The sequence below is a fragment of the Harmonia axyridis genome, chromosome X (assembly GCF_914767665.1).
Source record: "Harmonia axyridis chromosome X, icHarAxyr1.1, whole genome shotgun sequence".
Taxonomy (NCBI): Eukaryota; Metazoa; Arthropoda; class Insecta; order Coleoptera; family Coccinellidae; genus Harmonia; species Harmonia axyridis.
The window spans coordinates 1,610,816-1,629,814 of NC_059508.1; the positions used below are offsets into that span (position 1 = coordinate 1,610,816).

An 18,999-nucleotide genomic window follows, 5' to 3' on the forward strand; every position below is an offset into this window, starting at 1 on the left:
TCATTCGAATTATTATCCATGAAGTTTTTTCGAGCGAAAATTTTTCTAATCACTCCTGCAAAGTGACAAAGGTACCATGCAAGCACATATATCGCATATGAAAATAATACATGTGTGCTTGGAAGGTTTGATGTTTTCCCTTTAAATATGTCCCAATTTATCTGTATCAAATCATGGAAAGAGAAAATTATGCGTTCAAATTAGTCTATTTCGGATTAAATCGATCTTCTTACCGAAATTTACAAATTTATCGAATTTAATGTTTTCCTAACATTAAATCAACGCCTCACAAAAATTTCGTTCTTTTTCCTCTTGATACTACCTTCAAATAACCAAAAAGTAGAAACTAACCAGTACATGTATTCTGGAATTTTTTCTTGTGTTAAGCTACCTAGCTGAATTTTAGGATAACTAGCTTTATCGACTTTATATTTTTATATACACATACTTATATTGAGGATAAATTCCGAAATAACAGAATTCCACACATGAACAGCCAATACTGCATGAATGAATTCTTTTAGTCTCCTGAATTTTTCATTTTGAAAATGCATAGGAAATTTAAACAAATTACAACAATAGATAATGAATAGCTGATGCTCCATTTTAAATGAAAGAGAATAATAACTTTTTTGTACGAATTAGTGTCACATATTCTAACAGTTCTTCTCGATAAGGTCAGTATAAATTAATTTATAAACAATCATTTAAAATTCCATACAGGTATAGGTATGAAACTATAGGCTTACATTCAAATCGACTGCTCTAATATACATTTATTGTTTCACACTGGAATAACAATTACAAAAATATACATTCGAAATTCCATAAGAACTAATACGGCATAAACAAATATCGTTGTTAATTGAACATTGGCATAGAACCGTTTGGAGAAACAATCAGTTGAAAATCCTCAGTAAATTTTTCCAAAAAAATCTAGGTACTCGAATATTTAAGACCAAAATTCTACGAAATAAAATCGATTACAAAAGCTTGATACTTATTTTTTAGAATAAGGTATAGATATAAGAGACACTTAGCGAATTTGGTTCAATAACAGTCAATAGTGCCATCAGCGTAACTAATTTGGTCATTATTAAATCTTGAGGGCACTTGAGTTATTTCGGAAAAATTACACAAATGTGTTCATTGGACCTTTTAGTCAGTCTCAACTTTTTCGAAAAATCGTTACGCTTCTGGCTTGGGTATAATGTGTATAACATCGAAAAAATACATTTAGGTACACCTCCTACGTTTGCTACAAAACAGAAAATACATTTTTGTTCCTACTATAATACACATATGTACACATTACAATCATAACAAATTCTTCAGACGATGAGAAGTGATTGGGATGTCAAGCTAACTATAAAAATTCCCCCTTAACTTCGTGACTTGAGTGATCCTCTGGAACTTAAATGGAGTAATTGTATACTTACTAAGCGTATCAAGCATATCATAAGATGAATCCTTCATTAATATCTGAAATAATAAGTATTGATCGTTAGAAAATAGTAACAACGTAAAAAAACATCTTTGAATTTTTTTGTCTATCTGTATTCATAGTATTCATTTTCGGCCACCTTCTTTTGTTTTCGAGTTATAAGCGAAAATTGGAAAAATGGCGATATTAAAAAACATTTATATCTTCGCTAATACTGATGATAGAGCTCTAAAATTAAAACATTATAGAGGCACTTTTTGACGTAGAATCCAGTGGCGTGCTTGTCTTTCAAAAAGGTTCTTTAATTACGAAGCTACGACCCAAAGTTATGTTTTTTCAAATGGAAACACTAGATTCCTGTGCCATTTTTTGAAAGCTTAATTTTTCCTGATTTCAAGAATATATAACATCGTATGGTTTGTATTGATTTGAATAATAGATAATGGTGGATCTTTCATATAAACTTTTTTTTCAGCCCCTCCTGCTTAGTTACAGCCCCCTAAGGATTGCGCCCGAAAAATAGTTTTTAATTTGTAAAAAGTTTATGATTGTTTTTTTTTATTACATTTATTTTATATTTGTATCAGTTCTCAATAAAAATGTCGTTTTGACATCCGCCTATTGGATAGATTCAAGGTCGAAAATAATTCCAGCCTCCACAACTCAGGCGTATTATTGATAATATTTTCTTCTCAAAAACCGTGAATTTTAGCAAAAAATCACAAGAGACATTATTTGTTAAGAATTTACCAGTCTCTCCAAAATTAAACATCTCATTGTAGAGAAAAAGTTATAGGGAAACAAGATGGAGGGGTGGCTTTTTCTACCACTAGGAATCATAGACAAACACTACCCAAAAACTTTTAAATGCCTCCTCGTCCACATAAAATGTCAGCTTAATTTCATTTTTGTGAATTTTTGGTTTTCAAGAAAAAATTAAAAACTACTTTTCGGGTGCCATCTTCAGGCCAGGGGGGCTCAAAAAAAGTTTTATATGAACGATCCACCCTATTTTTTGACAAGAAATCACCCCCTAAATTTTTTCGCAACTATCCATATACACCCTGTATGAAGTATTGAGGAAAATTATTGAGGATAATGGATGATAAAAATTTATTAATATTATTGTATGATTCTAATTTACCATTTAGTTTTGGTCCTTGTCATATCTCTTTGAAGCTCCTTCCGATTCAGGCGAAGATAGTTCATATTTATTGCTGTCAACCATCATTTCTGTAAGGTCCGAATCTTGGGTGCAACAATATTTGCAACGCATCCTTGTATCGTCATCAACCCTCACAGATTGCATTATTATACAAAGGGTAACAAACGAAATAACGAAAAATACAGATGGAATAGTTAATGCAATTATTAGTTCCTTCCTCGTTTTTTCTAAATTGTACCTTGCTATCACCATGAAGTTATTATGCTGAAATGGCAAATAACAGATCAGTGTGTCTTTTGTTGATTTATATTCTCACCTTATTATAAAAACAAGGGTATTTTGATTGTGCTGTATCATTCTTTCCATCTCTTCCATGGGAGTGTAAAAATTGTATACATTCTCCCTTTAGAGTGTTAACACATCCCTCAAGATTGATATACAGTCTGGAATGATTGTATATTGTCAAAACTGATTGCATTGGTAGAAACTTCTGGTCCTTGGGGTCAATTATTTCCTTCCATTTACCAGTCAAATTCCAGTATTGTTTAAAAGACATGGATGGTTTTGGGACATCATCCAAACTATATACCGAGCCGTTGATGCAATCAGTGCCACTAAAAAAAATTAGTTTTGAAGTGTATTCATACGAAGTTCTGACAAAAGTTAATTTTTTCAATGTAAAACGCATACTTAATCTCGATGGTTTCTTCGATATTTTCAATTTTGATTATCCAAAAAGTCTCCGAAAATCCTTTTTTCTTAAATTTTCAATTTAATATAGAGAAAGAAATTTTTTTTTTCCGAAAAACCAATCATCCCTTAAATTTTCTGTGATTGGTGAGATATTGATGGTTAGAGACAAAAAGGTCCATTTCAATTCAATGTTCGATATTTCAGCGAGAAGAGCTCGTATCGAAGTTTTGAAAAAAGGATATTGAAGCTGAGTGAACAAGTTAACTCATACATATAGTGGTTGAGTTGAAAAAAATGTTTCCAATTCTGTAAACCAAAAATAAAAACTGAAAAACTTTCACAGAAATTTGTCTAACTGTATTCATGAGCATTGAATGGTACACTTTGCTCAAACAATTTTTTGATCAGGAGATCACTAAACAAGGTATAATTTGGATTGGACTATTTTTATCGAGAATACAGTCATGTGAAAAACCATTGAAAATTTTGAACTTTATTTTGATCCTTTGATTTATTCCCCTAGTGTATATCGAAATGGAAAAAAAAAACCTTCGGAGCATGCATTTATCATTATTTTATGCTCGTTTGTCTCCCTCAAGAAAACTATTCCAGAAAATAGGTAAATGTTTACGTATGTTTTATGGCAAGACACTTTGCAAGTTAATTGAGTATTGTGAATATGAAATTATAACAGTATTGTGTAAAACCTTCACATTCGAATACATCTTTTGATATATGATAAGTAGGTACATTTATTTGCCTAGAAAAATCATTTCAGCATGACAAAAGACCATTAAATTCAAATATCGAAAAATTATTGACTGTTAGAACTATAGGTATTCTATCATGATTGTTAATAAATGAATTTTGAAAACTTAGACAGTCCAGAAAGTTTTATCTTCAGATTTGTTTTACGTAGTAAATTTTATTTTCACAATATTTTCAAAATTATAGAAACGATCAAGGAGATTTTATGTCTTGATTTTAAATTAACGGTTTGAACGTTCATGCGAAATTGATGAAAAAATGACGTAAATACTAAATACGTATTTGAAGTAGCGCGCAAAGGCCCCTAACTTCACGCAAGCTCCCTTCTCATTTGGAAAAATAGATAAAACAAGTAAATATATTACAAAGTAACGTAAAAAAAATTAATATAAAAACTTGTCAGGAATGTGGACAATGCTTTATTTTTCTCACATTCCTGCCAAGTTTTCATATTATATTGTTTATCATAGACGAAAACCAAACTGATATATTACAAAGTTTACTCACTTCAGAACATGGTTGATTGGATCATAAATAACCGAGTAACAAGAGGCCATAAGAAGATGTTGAGGTTTGGAATTCCAGAAATGGGTGGTGTTCACAGCATAACCTTCTGCATTACCATTTGCCGCGTTGAAGGCAACGGCAGAAGAGCAATTTGCAAAGTACACACTGTCGTCAACGTTGAAAAATACATTGTGGCCAGTTGATAATATTCTTTCAGGGCAAATGCGATCACAACTGAAGTGCTTTTTGATTTTGGTACAGCGGGAACCTTTGCACTCAAAGAAGCCGTTGAGTTTTACGTTGTCCTTGTCACTATCCAGCGTAAATCCGTCTGCTTTGTAATGGCAGTTGTAGATCTCAGACATATTTCTGCAGTGTCCCAAGGAGCAGTTGAACACACCCTTGAGAGAAGCACATTCACTACCATTGTTGCAGTTGAACTTGCTTATAGCATTGCTGTCCACCGGTGGGCATGAAGATTTATGAAATGATGTGCAGTTTTGAAACTGCACATAAGTGCCGTTTTGACGGACAATCGCGTGGATTTGTGGGCAAAAACCCGAAGCTTTTGTGAGACACCATTCGCCACAAGAAGCCCAACTGCAGTTGTTTAACATGCTTGTGTTTATAGTTTGGCACATAACCGGTCTCAGTTCAAATCCAGAGTGGAAAGCCCTATAGGACGGAATGTAAATAACAACTGTTAAATATATCAGCGACACACAGCTTAAAACTAGAACCAGCTGACAAAAACAGATAATTCCACAAATTTTCTTGTTTTGTTGCGGTACTATTCTAGCTTTGCATCTTTTTCGATGGCTCATCTTCAGAGTAAAATAAGGCACGTATACACTACATTACTGGATGGAAAATGGGAAAACCCTCTGGATACGCAAGTTTCAGACGACGCAGGCGTCTAGTGGCGCCTAGGGCATCGATATTCATCGGTTTTAGGTCAACAAATGAGACTAGATATTTTTATGGTGTTCTGGAATAAATTATGGAAAAGAACATTTTTCCCTATCATGCAAACCCCTTTAGGAATATTTGAAAAGCATTAAAACATGTTTACATGGAACATAGATTGAATACATGCTGGAATTTTCCGAGAACTTTGGGATCGTTCGATAAATAGGTACATTTTCAATGTTTCCGAGAATTTTCACCGATTTCATTTTTTCGGATTTCAGAATCCAAAAATTAGAACAAATAGGTGCATAACCTATTGTTGTTCCATATTTTGTGTGTTTTATTACTGAGCCTGGGAAATGGGCGGAACATTGAAATTTCGTCTGAATACCAACAACAAATTCACAACATTTCCACTGATTAGTTTTCAAGACCACTTTTTCGTAAATCCTAGTTTTTTCGAATACTAGTTTTCAGTATTTTTTTAATAGGCTGCATATATCTTAATTCAACGAGACAATGCATAAATACCTTTGAAATTTTTAGAATTCACATTTCAGATAGGTAGTAAAAATTCAAATTATTTTCTGTTCATCTTTCAAATTGGGAAGGCATTGAATTTTGGAAAATTCAATACTAAAGAACCATAAAAATTATATAAGGTATATCCTTCAAAAATTTACTCATACTTCTTTATTCTATAGAAATTCAAAACACACCAGTTTCTTAATTTATTTATTAGTGTAAAAAAATCTATGCTAAAAACAACATCAGAATTGTAACTAGAACAAGAACAGGATATTTTCAAGTCTTCAGATAGGAAAAATAACTCGGGTGTAAAAGATTATTGCTGAGGGTAATATATTTATATTGGTCTTCATTATTTTAATCTTGGCTTCTGCTGCTGCTACCAGAAGACCTACGATAAATGTTCTCCAAATAAGCCGCTGGTGCCCAGCCTTCAGACGATGAACCTGGAAAAAAATAGATATTAATTACATGAAATGATGAGAGAATTGGAAAAATACCGATTTGACCGAAATGAAATTTGAAAATCTGCTTCAAAATAGTGAGAGAAATATTTCAGCCAAATTTCTATAGGATTGTTCAATTGAAAAGTTTTCAAATGTATTACATTCATCGAAAAGAACTGAAACATCCCAAATTCAGATTATTAGTTTTTACACGACCAAAATTATTCAAGATATCTATGAACTATAGAGAATATCTTTCAGAGAACAGACTGATTTGTTACATTTTTTTTTTGTCATTTGTAGGGAGTGTTGAAGAAATGCCAAAATACAAGAAGAAAATGCAAGGAATTTTCAAGAAATGCAAGTTTCATTTTCAAAAAATATTTAGTTACAAATTTGGATGCAGAAGGTATGAACTAAGGTTCCAAGCATGTATTTATTGTTTTCACATGATTCTTCATTTCCTCAAGAAAATTTTTCCAAAAATGTTATAAATAGCAAAGAGTTGAAAGTATCATTCAATAAAATGTTCTCATGGAATGTCTCATCATAGCAGGTCAATTGAGTAGAGAAATTTTGTAAAAATATTAAATTAATACGAATTTGAACAGATTCTGACCTAACGTCAGTGCTTTTTACCTTTTTCTGGAAAAAAATTGTATATATAAATATTATCAAAAACCCCAATTACCATAGAATGGTGTAGGTTCTGAAAATAAAAATTAAAACATACCACATAGTCTGACATACCACCATCCAGCACAACCAATCTTCAGTAACTCAACAATATCACCCTCTTTCATATTCACTTCGCTGCAACCTACAGCAAAATAATCTGCAAGTGCAACATACTTCCTGCCCTGTAAAAATTCATGAGATAAAATTCTGATTTTTGCGTAGGAAACACCAAAAAATTTTTCCATGAAAAAGACCAAGCTTGAGAAGCATTGACCAATGCTAGCTCAAAAAGTAAAGATAATTAGAGTAATCACTTTAGATCAGTTTACTTACAGGTGTAAAAGGATGGCAGTGGTGTTCCTCATCTTCACTATTACTGCAGTCAGAAAATTCAACAGTATCTTCATAATGATACGTTCTGATTTCTGAGTCACAACTCAAAGCTCTGTTCGAACTTGTGTAGTTGCCTATACTTGCAGCAGTCTCCCATGATGTTGTCTGTCTTAGACTTCTGAAAAGCACATATACCAATCCATAAGCAAAATGAAAGGAATCATAAAAAAGCAAAATCACCTGTGTGTTTGAGCATATTCTTTAATCTTTTCCCCTCTCAACTCCTCAAGCTGATCTAAAAGCACCCTCTTTATCTTACTAACCCAAGCTTGTTTCTGCTCAACATCCACTGCCTGCAATGTGTATACCTCTGCTCTGCCTCTGAGCCAAACCTCGAATTTTTTTGGATCACCTTTAACAGATTCAGTCAATCCAATTTGAGATAACCTGAGATGAAATTTAAATTGATAGGAAGATTTATTATGACTTGTTTTAGGCACTAATTTGCAGAAAATCATCGATCTTTGGTAGAGGAATACTTGACGCCTTGATGGTTTCAGTCTTAACCGAATGTCCTTCTTGTTTTCTGTCCATACTGAAAATTCACCCTGTAGGAGCATTTTTCCCTGCTGAGGAAGATCTAATGTTGAGCCAGTTATTGAGACCTGGTGCATGCTGTCATTGACACGCTGTAGAACGACCAGCATACATTCTAGAGCCTGTTGTGTTGATTTGGAGTCTAAACACTGTAATAATTCTTTTAGCAGTAAATGGTATTTGGTTATCCTCTGTACAGGCTTTAACAAATATGCTGCAAGAGGAAGTTTATGACCTAATTTTTTCTGGCATGTTTCGAAAAACATGTAAGAGTCCACAAGACTCTCTCTAACCTGTTCTGAAGCTGATAAGTTCTGGCAATAGTAGCTATATAATAGATAAAAATTGTCTTTCTGAAAATAAAATTGAAATAATTATCATTTTTACGATTAAGATGGCAAATTACCTGTCGCATGAAGCAAGAAGCAACACCCCCTATACTATGTATACATTCTTCTAAATCCTTTAGGAAATCCGAATGAAAATGATAGATTTCATCGATATTCCCAAATATAATTTCTATCACCTCTGTGGAAATTGTTGGTACAATATTTTGCATATCTTCTGCGAAAAATTCATCTCTGTAGCCCTTAAAAGATGTAACATTCACAATATAGAACGGTTCTAAAACCACTATTTCAATATAGGAACTTACAGTTAATATAGTATGAAGTTCAGCTACGTAAACTCTTTCTGTCTCTAATAATTCTGTTAGCACTCTGCATCTTTTGGTTTTATCATCAGATGTTACCAATTTTTCGTCAAGACAGGGGTTGATCATGTCCATCTACAACATATTTCATTTTCTACATGTAGAATATCGAATATTTTGAAAAAATTTGAATTTCGAAGAAATAGAAGCATAAATCCTAGTGTCTTTTTTACGTAATATTTATTGAGAATGTCATCTACTGATTATTTTGAATTTTCGGCAAGAGTATTTCTGAATCCAGATTGCCACTTTTCGTTAATCATTTCTTTTTGAATTAGGAATAATCATAAAAAGTGAAACTTCCCAATAAAAGGTGTGGCATGATTCTAACATCATGAGGGAATCCCAGTGACTGTTCTAACATTTTCCCGAACCCCTCCTCACCTCAGAGCCTCATAGGACGATCCGGGATGGATACCACTAGTTTCACCCACTTTATTTTCAAATTTCGATATGATCACTCTGTCTGTGCACATTGTATCAATTTCTGGCAAATCCTACCACATATTGTAGATTCTAATAGTTCGAAATACATTTCGAATGCTGTGATTTGGGAGTCTAAAGGGCCGCTGTTTCGTTCGAGCAACCGACTGTTCGAGCTGCGTGAAAGGGGATTCAACGATTATCCATCCTTTTCCTTGGATGGAGGGGTCGATATTCCCTCTAACCTTTGACCTAATTTTAAAACAATTCCTTCTTCTTAGGGTGTTGTACGTCAGGGAATTTTTTCAAAAATATATTCAATTGAGAATGATCTATTTGCAATTGTAAATTTCGGAAAACTCTCCTCTCCGTTTGTGGTGAAGTGATAAGGACACAGTATCAAAGCTCACACTGAAAAATACCGATTTCCCTAACAGGCATGAGGTATCATTTAGACTATAAATAGACATTTTTCGAAAAATTTGCCTCTACTTCTCAAGTATTTCTAAAATAATTTTGGCACCAGAACCTAAACTGACCATCATATTTTTTGGCTAACTAACTCTTTAATATAAAAAAACATTATTCAAATAAAAAACACACCTCTCACTTTTGAAAAAATATATGCAAATATATTATGAGGGTACACATATAAAACTTCTGGGTTGATTACTAATCAAATTATCTTCTACTGGACCATAAAGTTTTTATGATAATTCCAACATTTATCACTTTTAAATAGCATTTAAAGTTTCTTTATTCACTTCTGCCGTTGTTAATTGCCAACTAAAAATGCCTAACTTTCGATTGTAATGAGGAATTAATTTGGTACTCGCACATATTATATAGCTCTTTATTAATATGACAAAATATACATTATTTTCGGAAGAGCGCATTTATTCGAAAAATATTTCTGTTTGGAAATGTTTGATATTAAAATAATGCTATCCACACCTTTGCTCAAGCTTTGGAATCGTTCGAGAAAAAAAAATTACTACCCTCTCCGAAATTTTCAGTCCAAGCTTTGTAATGTGTAGAATTCATGAATCAGATGGAAAAAAAATCGTCCGTCCACTGTTCAGATCAGCTTTTTCCCGGAAAATTCAGGAGTTATTTGAATCTATCTTCCTAGCTCGAGTATAAGATCCATGAATTCTAAAGGCAAAAAATCAAGGAATCAAATTTTGAAAAATTCTACGACGATACAAAACACAATATTTTTTACCGCAACGTCCAAACGCAAATTGATTCGGAGTTATGGATTTTTCAAAAAACATCTGTGAATATCACATTCTCGTTTCATCAAAACGTTCTTTAGGTACTAAATGTTTTATTGGTAATTTATCAAGCTTTCAAAAATCCGTTCCGGTTGAGTCGGTTGACTTTTTTCATTTCATGATATTATTTGAAATAAAAAAAATATTAGGTAAACCATTTATCTGGACAATTTGCAGACTTTGCAGTATATATTTTACTCGAATTTTAGTGTATGAATAAAACTCAACTGGATAAATTATTTCCAGCTAGTCAGTTAAAATTTCAATTGAAGCGAAATAGCCCGCGTTTGTAAAATATTTTCTTTTTTTTTCAACTACTGTTCGGTCCCTTTTCGACAATCTACTGAAGAAAATAATGACCTGAAGAATTGTTGCAGATTCATTGTTGAAACTAAAAATCAAAATGTAGATCTCATTTGGAAACAGAGTTATTTTTAAGGGTTTTGCGGCTTTTTCTTGTGTGAGAACTTGTGGTGATAGATAATGATGAACAGTACATACATGGTATGAAGGCCTTTATCCATCACTGAGTTTTCATGCACAATTTTGTTTAATTTCACAAGACTACAACCTTTCCAAAGTTCACTATCACTGGCGTTTGTGGGCTCCTCACTTCTGGCATAATTTTTTTTTTAGATTAATATGGTTTATTACGGTTTATTTGGAAATGAGATGCAGCACATAAAACTGGTTATTTTGCGGGATTCGATCCGATTTGTATTCAGTAAATTCTTGGGCTGGTTGAAAAATCTCTACAACCGGTCCATTGTCTGCAATCTCCACTATATCCAATGGACTGACCTCTTGGCATGACGTTCACTTACTGCGTGAACCCGCTGATGTTGAGCGCCGAAGAGAAATTTTCTTTTTTCGTGCTTGTTTTCACATTTCCAACTGTAGTTCGATAAGTGAATATATGACCCTTGATTTAATTAATCGATGTTTCAAGAGGTGTATTGAGTACAACAAACGTGAATGGATAGGATGCAATATGCAATGCTGCTTTCAGAAAGATTGAGCCTCTTTTTGTCCACTTCGAAAGAATTCGAATTCATTTTGTGGGAATCCTTGAACTTAATAATTTTTAGGTAACGGATTCTGAATTAGTTGCTCTAGTTTATTGACTCTTGATGTTTTACGTCAGTGAACGTTTGGTTCTCGTAATATTATTATTAAATAAATCTGGACCAGTCGCTAGACTTACGTGTTGAATTTATTATTAATGGGATGGAATAGCCCAGTTTTACATGTGATAATCAATAGCATGATGATAAACTAATTTGTCCCATAAATTCTAATTTTTATTGTATATTTAGATTTCAGGGAACATTGAGGAAATAACATTTATTTATAGTCTAAATTATTATCGGATCCTTGTGATATGAGAAAAATACGGATCTATTTTATAGAAACTCATCCGGATTTATATTATTCATCATTTGTAGAACTTCAAATTAGAGGGCAATATGGAATCAAATATTTGAGTAGTTTAGAGAAAAAACTTATTTCAGAAAGTATAAAAGATTATTTTATACCAAAATCAGTAGCTATTCAACAGTCTGATCTATTAATTTTCAAAGCTAAAAATCAAGTACTCAAACTGAAAAAAAGTATTACTGACATTATTCATAATTAAAAAAATACACTGATATTTTTCAGGAAGATTTTATAAAAGTTTGAGTGGCTCATATCAAGAATTTTAATTTAATTAATGATTGAAAGACTGATATCAATTACATATTTAGTTTATTAAAACCTTCCAACCGAACTTTGTCATAAAACCTATTCAATTTTTTTAAGGTATATAGTAGATTGAAAATAAACAGATAATAGCCATCTTCCTTTATTATGGAGTAATTTAACAAAAATTCAACATATAAATAATATTACATACAACATCTAATAAAATAAACAATTCAAGATTCACAATGAGTAATATAGATATTGTTGGTCATTTTTAAGGAATCTATACCTCTGGTGTTTATTCATTGTACTGGAATGATTTCAGTTTTAGAATTTTTGGTGGAAAGTTGAAGCAAGCTACCATTTCCTGGGCGGTTTTTGTTTTCAATCCAATCATGTAATAATCTAAAAAAAAGTCTCATTAATGAAAATTTTATGAAGGAAAAAAGTTGTAATTACCCAGCTACGTATTCTAGTGGTGTCCATGAAGTGAAATCGGCATTTGGCATCCATTTTCTGTTCATTGGAGTATCTAGAGTGATAGGCAAAATAGAAACAACCAAAGACTTAGGTGGTAGGCCACTATCTTCTCCAGAAAGGGATTTGGTCAACTGATGAACTGCACTCTTTGCCAAACCATAACCAATCATTCCTAAAATTAAGTTTGAATAATTTGGCAACAATATAGTTTTTATAACTATTAACCTGGAGTTCCTTCTAGGGCAGCCTTAGCACCAGTTAAAGTTACTACTCCACCATCATTCAAATGATGAGCAGCAATACTGGCTGAGATTACAGAGCTCCAAACACTTTGTTTCCACATCAAATCTGCAGTTTTAGCCAAATCTAGATAGAAAAAGTAAATTAGATGTAAATTTTTCCTTGTGAATAAAGGTAGATGAGTACCTTTCTTGGCATTCCCTCCTGCCCAACCTCCTGCAACACAAATGACAGCTTCTACTTTAGCCCCACCAAGAGCAGATTTCAGAGTATTCAATATCGTAGTCTCCTAAATTAATTTGAATCATAACTCTTTCAATAAAGGATGTATTTCTCAACATACCTGTTGCACAAGATCAGCATCTTTCTCAACCAAGATATTCAAGTCTGCATCTTTATTCTCAGACATATCAATGGAGCCTACCCACTAAAAAAAACAAGATTGATGCTTAATAGATCTAGGCTGAAGATTATTGATTAACTTACAAAATTTTTTGATTTAAAATGGGATACACAAGTTGAACCCAATGCTCCCTTTCCTCCATAAACTATAACACGTCTGGTCGCCATTTTTTAGTGATACAATTCTTTACACATCAACTGATCGAATCAGAATGAAAGGGAATATCGCATTATTCAACTTTATTGAGAAATCCGGAGACCTCACTCTGTTTATCGGACCGCAAAATTGCCTTTCTATTATCTGTCAAAAACAGAATTCCCAACCACTGATCCAAGGTCAAACACGGATCGGAAGGTCAATCACAGAATATGTTTTATGCCACTCTTCTTTTAAGAATTAATATTCCAGTCATAATCACTAATCGATTACTGCAAAGATGAAATATTCATATAAAAAAATTGATTCAAAATTAGTTTGGATTGAAATATTATGGGTATGTTTAATTGTTCAAAATGGAACATGACATTTTGTATATTTAGAGCTACCTATGACCTCAGTCCCTATTTAGTATTTATAATGAAAAATTTTCTTCAACCCAAATTTATATTAACTCAGTACTTTATAGTTTACTCCCCAGCCCCCCAACTACTCGTTAAGGTTTTTTAGATTAATGCACTCTTGTATTGCTTAATATATATATATTGCATTAAGGATATATCTGGAGTCCAACTTCATAACAAAATATAAAGTTCAAACTGTAATGATGCTGAATTTTTCAAATGAAAATTATTAGTAAAATGTTTAAAATCATACAAAATCATAATATCACAAAGTGTACGTAAATAAAAAAATTTCAATATGAAGTATAATCGGACTAACTTAAATAAGCTAAATTCTATGAAAAAGTCTAATCATATTACATATGAAATTCTACTTGCAAAATCATTAAGTGGGCAAGGAGAAGTACATAAATCTATTTTTTTAAGTGTTAGAAAACATTACTGTATTAAGTAGTAACGATATCAATGTACTGTAGGAATGAGCTATGATGAAGTTGAAGGTCCTGGAGAACCGAAACGTTTCTTTGATTTATTCTTCAATTCGTCCAAATATGTTTTCTGCGATTCTGCCATTACTCGAGCCATGATTTCCTGGTCGAAATCTTCAAACCCTAGAAAATATTTCAATTGATTGTAATTCCAAAACTGAACTGATATTACAATTTTTTTGGGAGTCATAAATCACTTACCGTTATCCACAAGACTAGAGGGTCCTGGTTGCTGAGAATCGCAAAATTTTTTTATTTGATTGTCTTCTAAATAGTCTGCAATACTGAAATCGCTATTTGTTTCAATTCTTCGTGGCGAATTGAAGACTCTCTTAGCAAAAGAGGCTTCTTCTTCAGTGGGCACATAGGGCGGGGACAAATGGTCTACATTATTTTCTACAAGTGGATGGCTATTTGATTGCAAAGTATTCCTAGGACTTGCTGAAAAAAAAGTCAAGATCAATGAAAGTAGAAGCAGGGCACCAAAATATCAACGTTTATTGCATTAGAAAAGCAGAATTTGTTCTCAAAATTATTAAGATCCGAACATACATATTGCATATAAATCAAATCTCACCATGAGGAGAATAAGTAATTTTGGGTGAACTTCCCCCTTTTGGTGACTGTCCCCCTTTAGGTGATGCCGAACCACGTCTAGAAGGCCTTGGTGTTGAAATTGATGAAATCATAGAAGAAGTGATGGTTGAACTACTTCCACTACCTAGATTATTTCCCTGCGCTTTCAAACGTCTTTCATTGTCACGAAAATATTGTATGTACGATTCTCTAGCAACCTGTTCCTCGATTGCCTCGTTTGTTGCTTCCCAATCAGTAGCTAGGATTTTATCCTCTAGCATAGTCTAAAATATGTAACAATAAAAACACAAAAGTTCTTTCATTTTAATACCTTAACCTGCTCAATAAGTAATTCTTCACTAGCTCTTATAGCTTCATTGAACCGTCTTCTATCAACATCAACGGGATGGTAATTGGGTAGGCCAAGTCCAACACCAACAGATGGTTTGTTAGGATTACTGATTGAATTGTAATGACACATTCTATGATATGATAGTCTGATTGGCTCATAGGAATTCATTAGTCTGGGAGCACTGAATATATTGATAGGTTCTGCAAAAAATTATATTAAGATTAAATATGAATTTCGCAAAAATTTAATTCAACCAAACACAATAAATGGTAGAAGAACTGAAATTGAACGTGATAAATGTACTGAATCAATGTATGGCAAAACTTACCAACTTGATAGCAATAAACTTCAATTGTTCGATTGTACATTTCACTCATGGCTTGAATTTCCAAATGATTACCATGGACGTTCCAGTGTTTCTTGCGAGCAATGTATTTATCAAAATCCTCCGTTATGTAAGGCTCGAAATAATCTCGATTCTTGACCTGAAGGATGGCACTATTAGATTTAACTTTATGTAAAAGAGTTGTTCCTTATACTCACGATGTAGTTCATACAATCTTGACGAACTTGTGAATGGCACTCTTGATCTCCATAAACTTGATCAGCGATAGATCGAAACAAACAAGCTCCATCTTCATTCATTTGTTTGATTTCAAAACCCAAGCTGGACATACACCTCTTGAAATATTCATCTCTCTGTAAATTTTAGAAAATATTTTGATCAAGGAATACGCAAAAAAAAACAACTTGAAAGCTTATTCCGAATATCAAATTCACTTATGCATTTACGTTTTCAATAATCTCTGAATTAATTCTTCTAACCTTTTGCCATTCTTCACTGCTAATACTAGACTGCTGACTGATGAGGCGATCATCATATTCATCTTCACTGTTGAATCCAGTGCAGTCTTCCTTGATGATGAGTGCACTTTCATTTTTTGTGGGTTCTACAACACTAGCATCTACTTGGTTGTTATTAGAAGAATTTTCATGTATAGGTTCAGCAATAACTTCCCTTTTAGCAATGCGTTCTCGTTTCTGTTCCCTACGAACTTCCCTCTTCTGTTCACGTTCCCTTTCTCTATCACGTACTCTTTCGGACTCTTTGAATCTCTTTCGCAATCTATCTTTTCTCTCAGACGAATTGCTGCCACTGAAAATTATGTAATTTGAAAAATGGGATATTCGTTTCGATTTAGTTAGTCCCAAATTGAATTTCCATGGTATAGATATAACTATAGTTATATCAGAGTAATCGAAGCATTATTAAAATTGATTGATCAGAAGTTTAAAATGTGGGGAACAAATTATTAAAATTCTACTAAACATAAACTGTACAGCGAAATGGTGCAGATAGTGGCTTGAATGAATTTTGAATAAAAATGTTATTCAGCTCGCAATAGATATCAATTCTGAAGGTAATTTAACATTTAAAGATAAATCATATATTCCTTCTGATAATTTATAATTGGATGTAATATAAAACTGTCTGGAAGACTGCGGTCGATAGCCAGTTGATTGAAAAATCAATAAACTTGGTTTCTCTCTCTCATATATTCTTTTCAATTTTAAATAACATATTTTGTTCAGCGTATTCACAACAAGGATTATTTAAAAGCGATTGGAAATTCATTCAGTGACTAACACTTCTGGAAGGAACAGAAGTAAAAAAAAAATCACAACCTTCTGAATTGCCATTTATCACCAAAAATTTTAGCTTTCGTTTTGAAGCTGCACAGAGTGGATATTTCAATTCTTCATCCTAAACACCAATATCCTAAAATATTCTACCATAACAAAGGATTTCTTGATAACCTTGAAATTTAATTAAATAAGGATTTTATGATCTTTAAATTCAATAGTATTCAACTCATCCAAGGATTATTAAGAATGAAGATTATAGGTATACTTGAATATCACAATTTTTCATAATATGGTACCTGCTATTACAACATCCATGCAAAGTTATTTTTATTCTGTACCTCAATTCAGGAGAAACAACTGATACTTTGCAGTTTTTCTATTTAATAAGGAATTTTTTTTATAAATACAGCAGTTATTAGTAAATTAAAATACCAGATAATCAATCGGATCAATTTTTGTCCTATTTAAATACCTTATCCCTCACTATCAATTTATAAAAAAATCTCCCGAAATAAAAACAGCTGCAGCATGATATTTTGTATTACCAAATTCATCATATCAATAAACAATAAGGAAACTTAGGCTCCTAAGTTTTGAAAAGACTTAGACACAGTGACTTTAATAGAAAGATGTTAAATATTAGAGAATCAAAAATTAAAAAAACCAGTTGATAATTTAGGTAAAATTTGACAGTATCAATTTTATACGATTGAATTATGGTACTTTGATATTATGTATACTTACAAGGAGAAAGGTGATCTTCTTGAAGTGGTATTGGCTTCTGCTAATCCATTAATTTGAATTGTACTAAGATCTTCCCTTCTTCTTACATTCCTATCGTTATTACTCTAAAACCAAAGGACACTATCCAGTTAATTGTATTGATATGAATTTCATAATACCGTTTATTAATTAATCTTAGCAGAATACCAGGTGCAATTGCTTACATTAGTTTGATTGTTGTCCTTATTTTCTTCAACACTGGCAGAAGGCCTTTTGGTTGGCAAAATAGTCATACTTCACGCTACTTCTAAAAAAATATTGCAATACAATCAACCTCCGATATTTCTTATTGTTTCAATAACGGAATACAATGAAATTTGTAATTCATTACAATATTAATTTGACTTGTTATGGTGAATGTCTTATGTGACATTTACCAGCTGACATTGATAAATGTCACAATCAGTATGCCATCTAGGAATATTTTCTTTTTTCAACTGCTACGATATTGATTAGATGAGTTCTTCTCTGGGTTTTATTATGAAATTGTTATTATAGGTCTATGGAAATTTGTGAAATTTCAATATTGAGACTTTGTTTATCTTCAATAGTTAATTTTGGATTTTATAAAATGAAGGTTGCAATATTTGCAACCTAAAAATAAAATTATTTTTGAGTATATTTTTAATTGGTTCTCCTAAAACAAAATTTGGTTTTAATTTGACGTTTGCCTATGCATATTGTGTTGCAATCAGTGCTTTGGCAGCACGGAAATTATCAGGATTAATATATAAGGTACCAGCAGCCATTGATATCTTCAACGTTCGAGAGGAAAAGATCGAATGGTCAAGTAAATCTTTAATAGGCATGAAAAATGGTGATTTGAATATATAGAAACACTTCTCTGCAAGGAATGGAAGCCTGATTCGGCATCTACGATCTAAAAACCCCTCAAATAATCTATAAAATATGTTCTAGGCCTAAGCTGACGATACTTGAAAAATATCAGTTTTTCCGAACAAAATCTAAAATTTAAATCAGTAACGAATTTGTTTATAAGTCATCTTACGCATTTTACCGATTTAATTATTCCCTGACCTAACACGTATAGAATCCTGTGATTTGTACCTCCTCCCCGTAACCGGGTTCGAGCTACTCTTCCTAGATGACACCATTTAGTCCTAGAAAAAATCTGATTTGGAAAATTTTACTGAAAGTTTATGGCCGGATCTGCTTCAAAATTTGATATCAGACTAGGGCGTAAATCTTTTTTTTCTTGGGGGAAGGGGGGGTAATAAAAAAATTGTTCTTAACTTGTACTAAATGTGGTGTTCTAAATTAGAGTTACGGAGTAAAATGAGAGATTC

The 18,999-nt window shown here is 32.5% G+C and overlaps 4 protein-coding genes across 5 annotated transcripts; all 4 read right to left on the reverse strand.

Annotated features, from left to right (window-relative positions):
• Positions 1-763: 763 nt before the first annotated feature.
• Positions 764-5,432, reverse strand: LOC123686043. The gene is made up of 4 exons (XM_045625980.1): positions 4,578-5,432; positions 2,926-3,223; positions 2,589-2,873; positions 764-1,482 (listed from the first exon to the last, which is right to left on the reverse strand). The coding sequence occupies exons 1-3, from the start codon at positions 5,399-5,401 to the stop codon at positions 2,592-2,594; spliced, it is 1,404 nt and encodes a 467-aa protein (XP_045481936.1). The 5' UTR covers positions 5,402-5,432; the 3' UTR covers positions 764-1,482; positions 2,589-2,591.
• Positions 5,433-6,207: 775 nt separating this feature from the next.
• LOC123686042 (guanine nucleotide exchange factor DBS-like) lies at positions 6,208-11,378 on the reverse strand. Of its 2 annotated transcripts, none has more exons than XM_045625977.1 (7): positions 10,982-11,378; positions 8,724-8,855; positions 8,475-8,657; positions 7,712-8,421; positions 7,472-7,649; positions 7,194-7,320; positions 6,208-6,460 (listed from the first exon to the last, which is right to left on the reverse strand). In XM_045625977.1, the coding sequence occupies exons 2-7, from the start codon at positions 8,853-8,855 to the stop codon at positions 6,372-6,374; spliced, it is 1,419 nt and encodes a 472-aa protein (XP_045481933.1). In that variant the 5' UTR covers positions 10,982-11,378; the 3' UTR covers positions 6,208-6,371. The 2 variants fall into 2 exon arrangements, with proteins under 2 accessions (XP_045481933.1, XP_045481934.1); XM_045625978.1 differs by lacking the exon at positions 10,982-11,378 and adding an exon at positions 9,165-9,398.
• Positions 11,379-12,307: 929 nt separating this feature from the next.
• LOC123686179 (dihydropteridine reductase) lies at positions 12,308-13,599 on the reverse strand. Its single transcript, XM_045626188.1, has 6 exons — positions 13,370-13,599; positions 13,227-13,310; positions 13,070-13,172; positions 12,869-13,009; positions 12,623-12,815; positions 12,308-12,568 (listed from the first exon to the last, which is right to left on the reverse strand). Exons 1-6 carry the CDS (start codon positions 13,451-13,453, stop codon positions 12,466-12,468), a joined length of 708 nt encoding a protein of 235 aa, XP_045482144.1. The 5' UTR covers positions 13,454-13,599; the 3' UTR covers positions 12,308-12,465.
• A 368-nt stretch (positions 13,600-13,967) lies between these two features.
• LOC123686027 (OTU domain-containing protein 5) lies at positions 13,968-18,078 on the reverse strand. The gene is made up of 9 exons (XM_045625943.1): positions 17,857-18,078; positions 17,654-17,757; positions 16,088-16,418; positions 15,806-15,961; positions 15,591-15,747; positions 15,248-15,462; positions 14,912-15,194; positions 14,536-14,775; positions 13,968-14,457 (listed from the first exon to the last, which is right to left on the reverse strand). The coding sequence occupies exons 1-9, from the start codon at positions 17,923-17,925 to the stop codon at positions 14,330-14,332; spliced, it is 1,683 nt and encodes a 560-aa protein (XP_045481899.1). The 5' UTR covers positions 17,926-18,078; the 3' UTR covers positions 13,968-14,329.
• Between the last annotated feature and the right edge of the window lie 921 nt (positions 18,079-18,999).

Coding starts and splice junctions, on each gene's coding strand:
- LOC123686179 (XM_045626188.1), bottom strand. CDS start 13,453: ATGGCGACCAGACGTGTTATAGTTTATGGAGGAAAGGGAGCATTGGGT. Junction 13,311..13,369: donor ATTTTAAATCAAAAAATTTT/GTAAGTTAATCA, acceptor TGTTTTTTTTAG/TGGGTAGGCTCCATTGATAT. Junction 13,173..13,226: donor ATGCTGATCTTGTGCAACAG/GTATGTTGAGAA, acceptor AAATTAATTTAG/GAGACTACGATATTGAATAC.
- LOC123686042 (XM_045625977.1), bottom strand. CDS start 8,855: ATGGACATGATCAACCCCTGTCTTGACGAAAAATTGGTAACATCTGAT. Junction 8,658..8,723: donor AACTTCATACTATATTAACT/GTAAGTTCCTAT, acceptor ACATCTTTTAAG/GGCTACAGAGATGAATTTTT. Junction 7,321..7,471: donor ACTGCCATCCTTTTACACCT/GTAAGTAAACTG, acceptor GAATTTTTACAG/GGCAGGAAGTATGTTGCACT.
- LOC123686027 (XM_045625943.1), bottom strand. CDS start 17,925: ATGACTATTTTGCCAACCAAAAGGCCTTCTGCCAGTGTTGAAGAAAAT. Junction 17,758..17,856: donor AGGACAACAATCAAACTAAT/GTAAGCAATTGC, acceptor CTTTGGTTTTAG/AGTAATAACGATAGGAATGT. Junction 16,419..17,653: donor AGAAGATCACCTTTCTCCTT/GTAAGTATACAT, acceptor CATAATTTTCAG/TGGCAGCAATTCGTCTGAGA.
- LOC123686043 (XM_045625980.1), bottom strand. CDS start 5,401: ATGAGCCATCGAAAAAGATGCAAAGCTAGAATAGTACCGCAACAAAAC. Junction 3,224..4,577: donor CCAATCAACCATGTTCTGAA/GTGAGTAAACTT, acceptor AATTTTTTTTAG/TGGCACTGATTGCATCAACG. Junction 2,874..2,925: donor ACCCTTGTTTTTATAATAAG/GTGAGAATATAA, acceptor TTGCCATTTCAG/CATAATAACTTCATGGTGAT.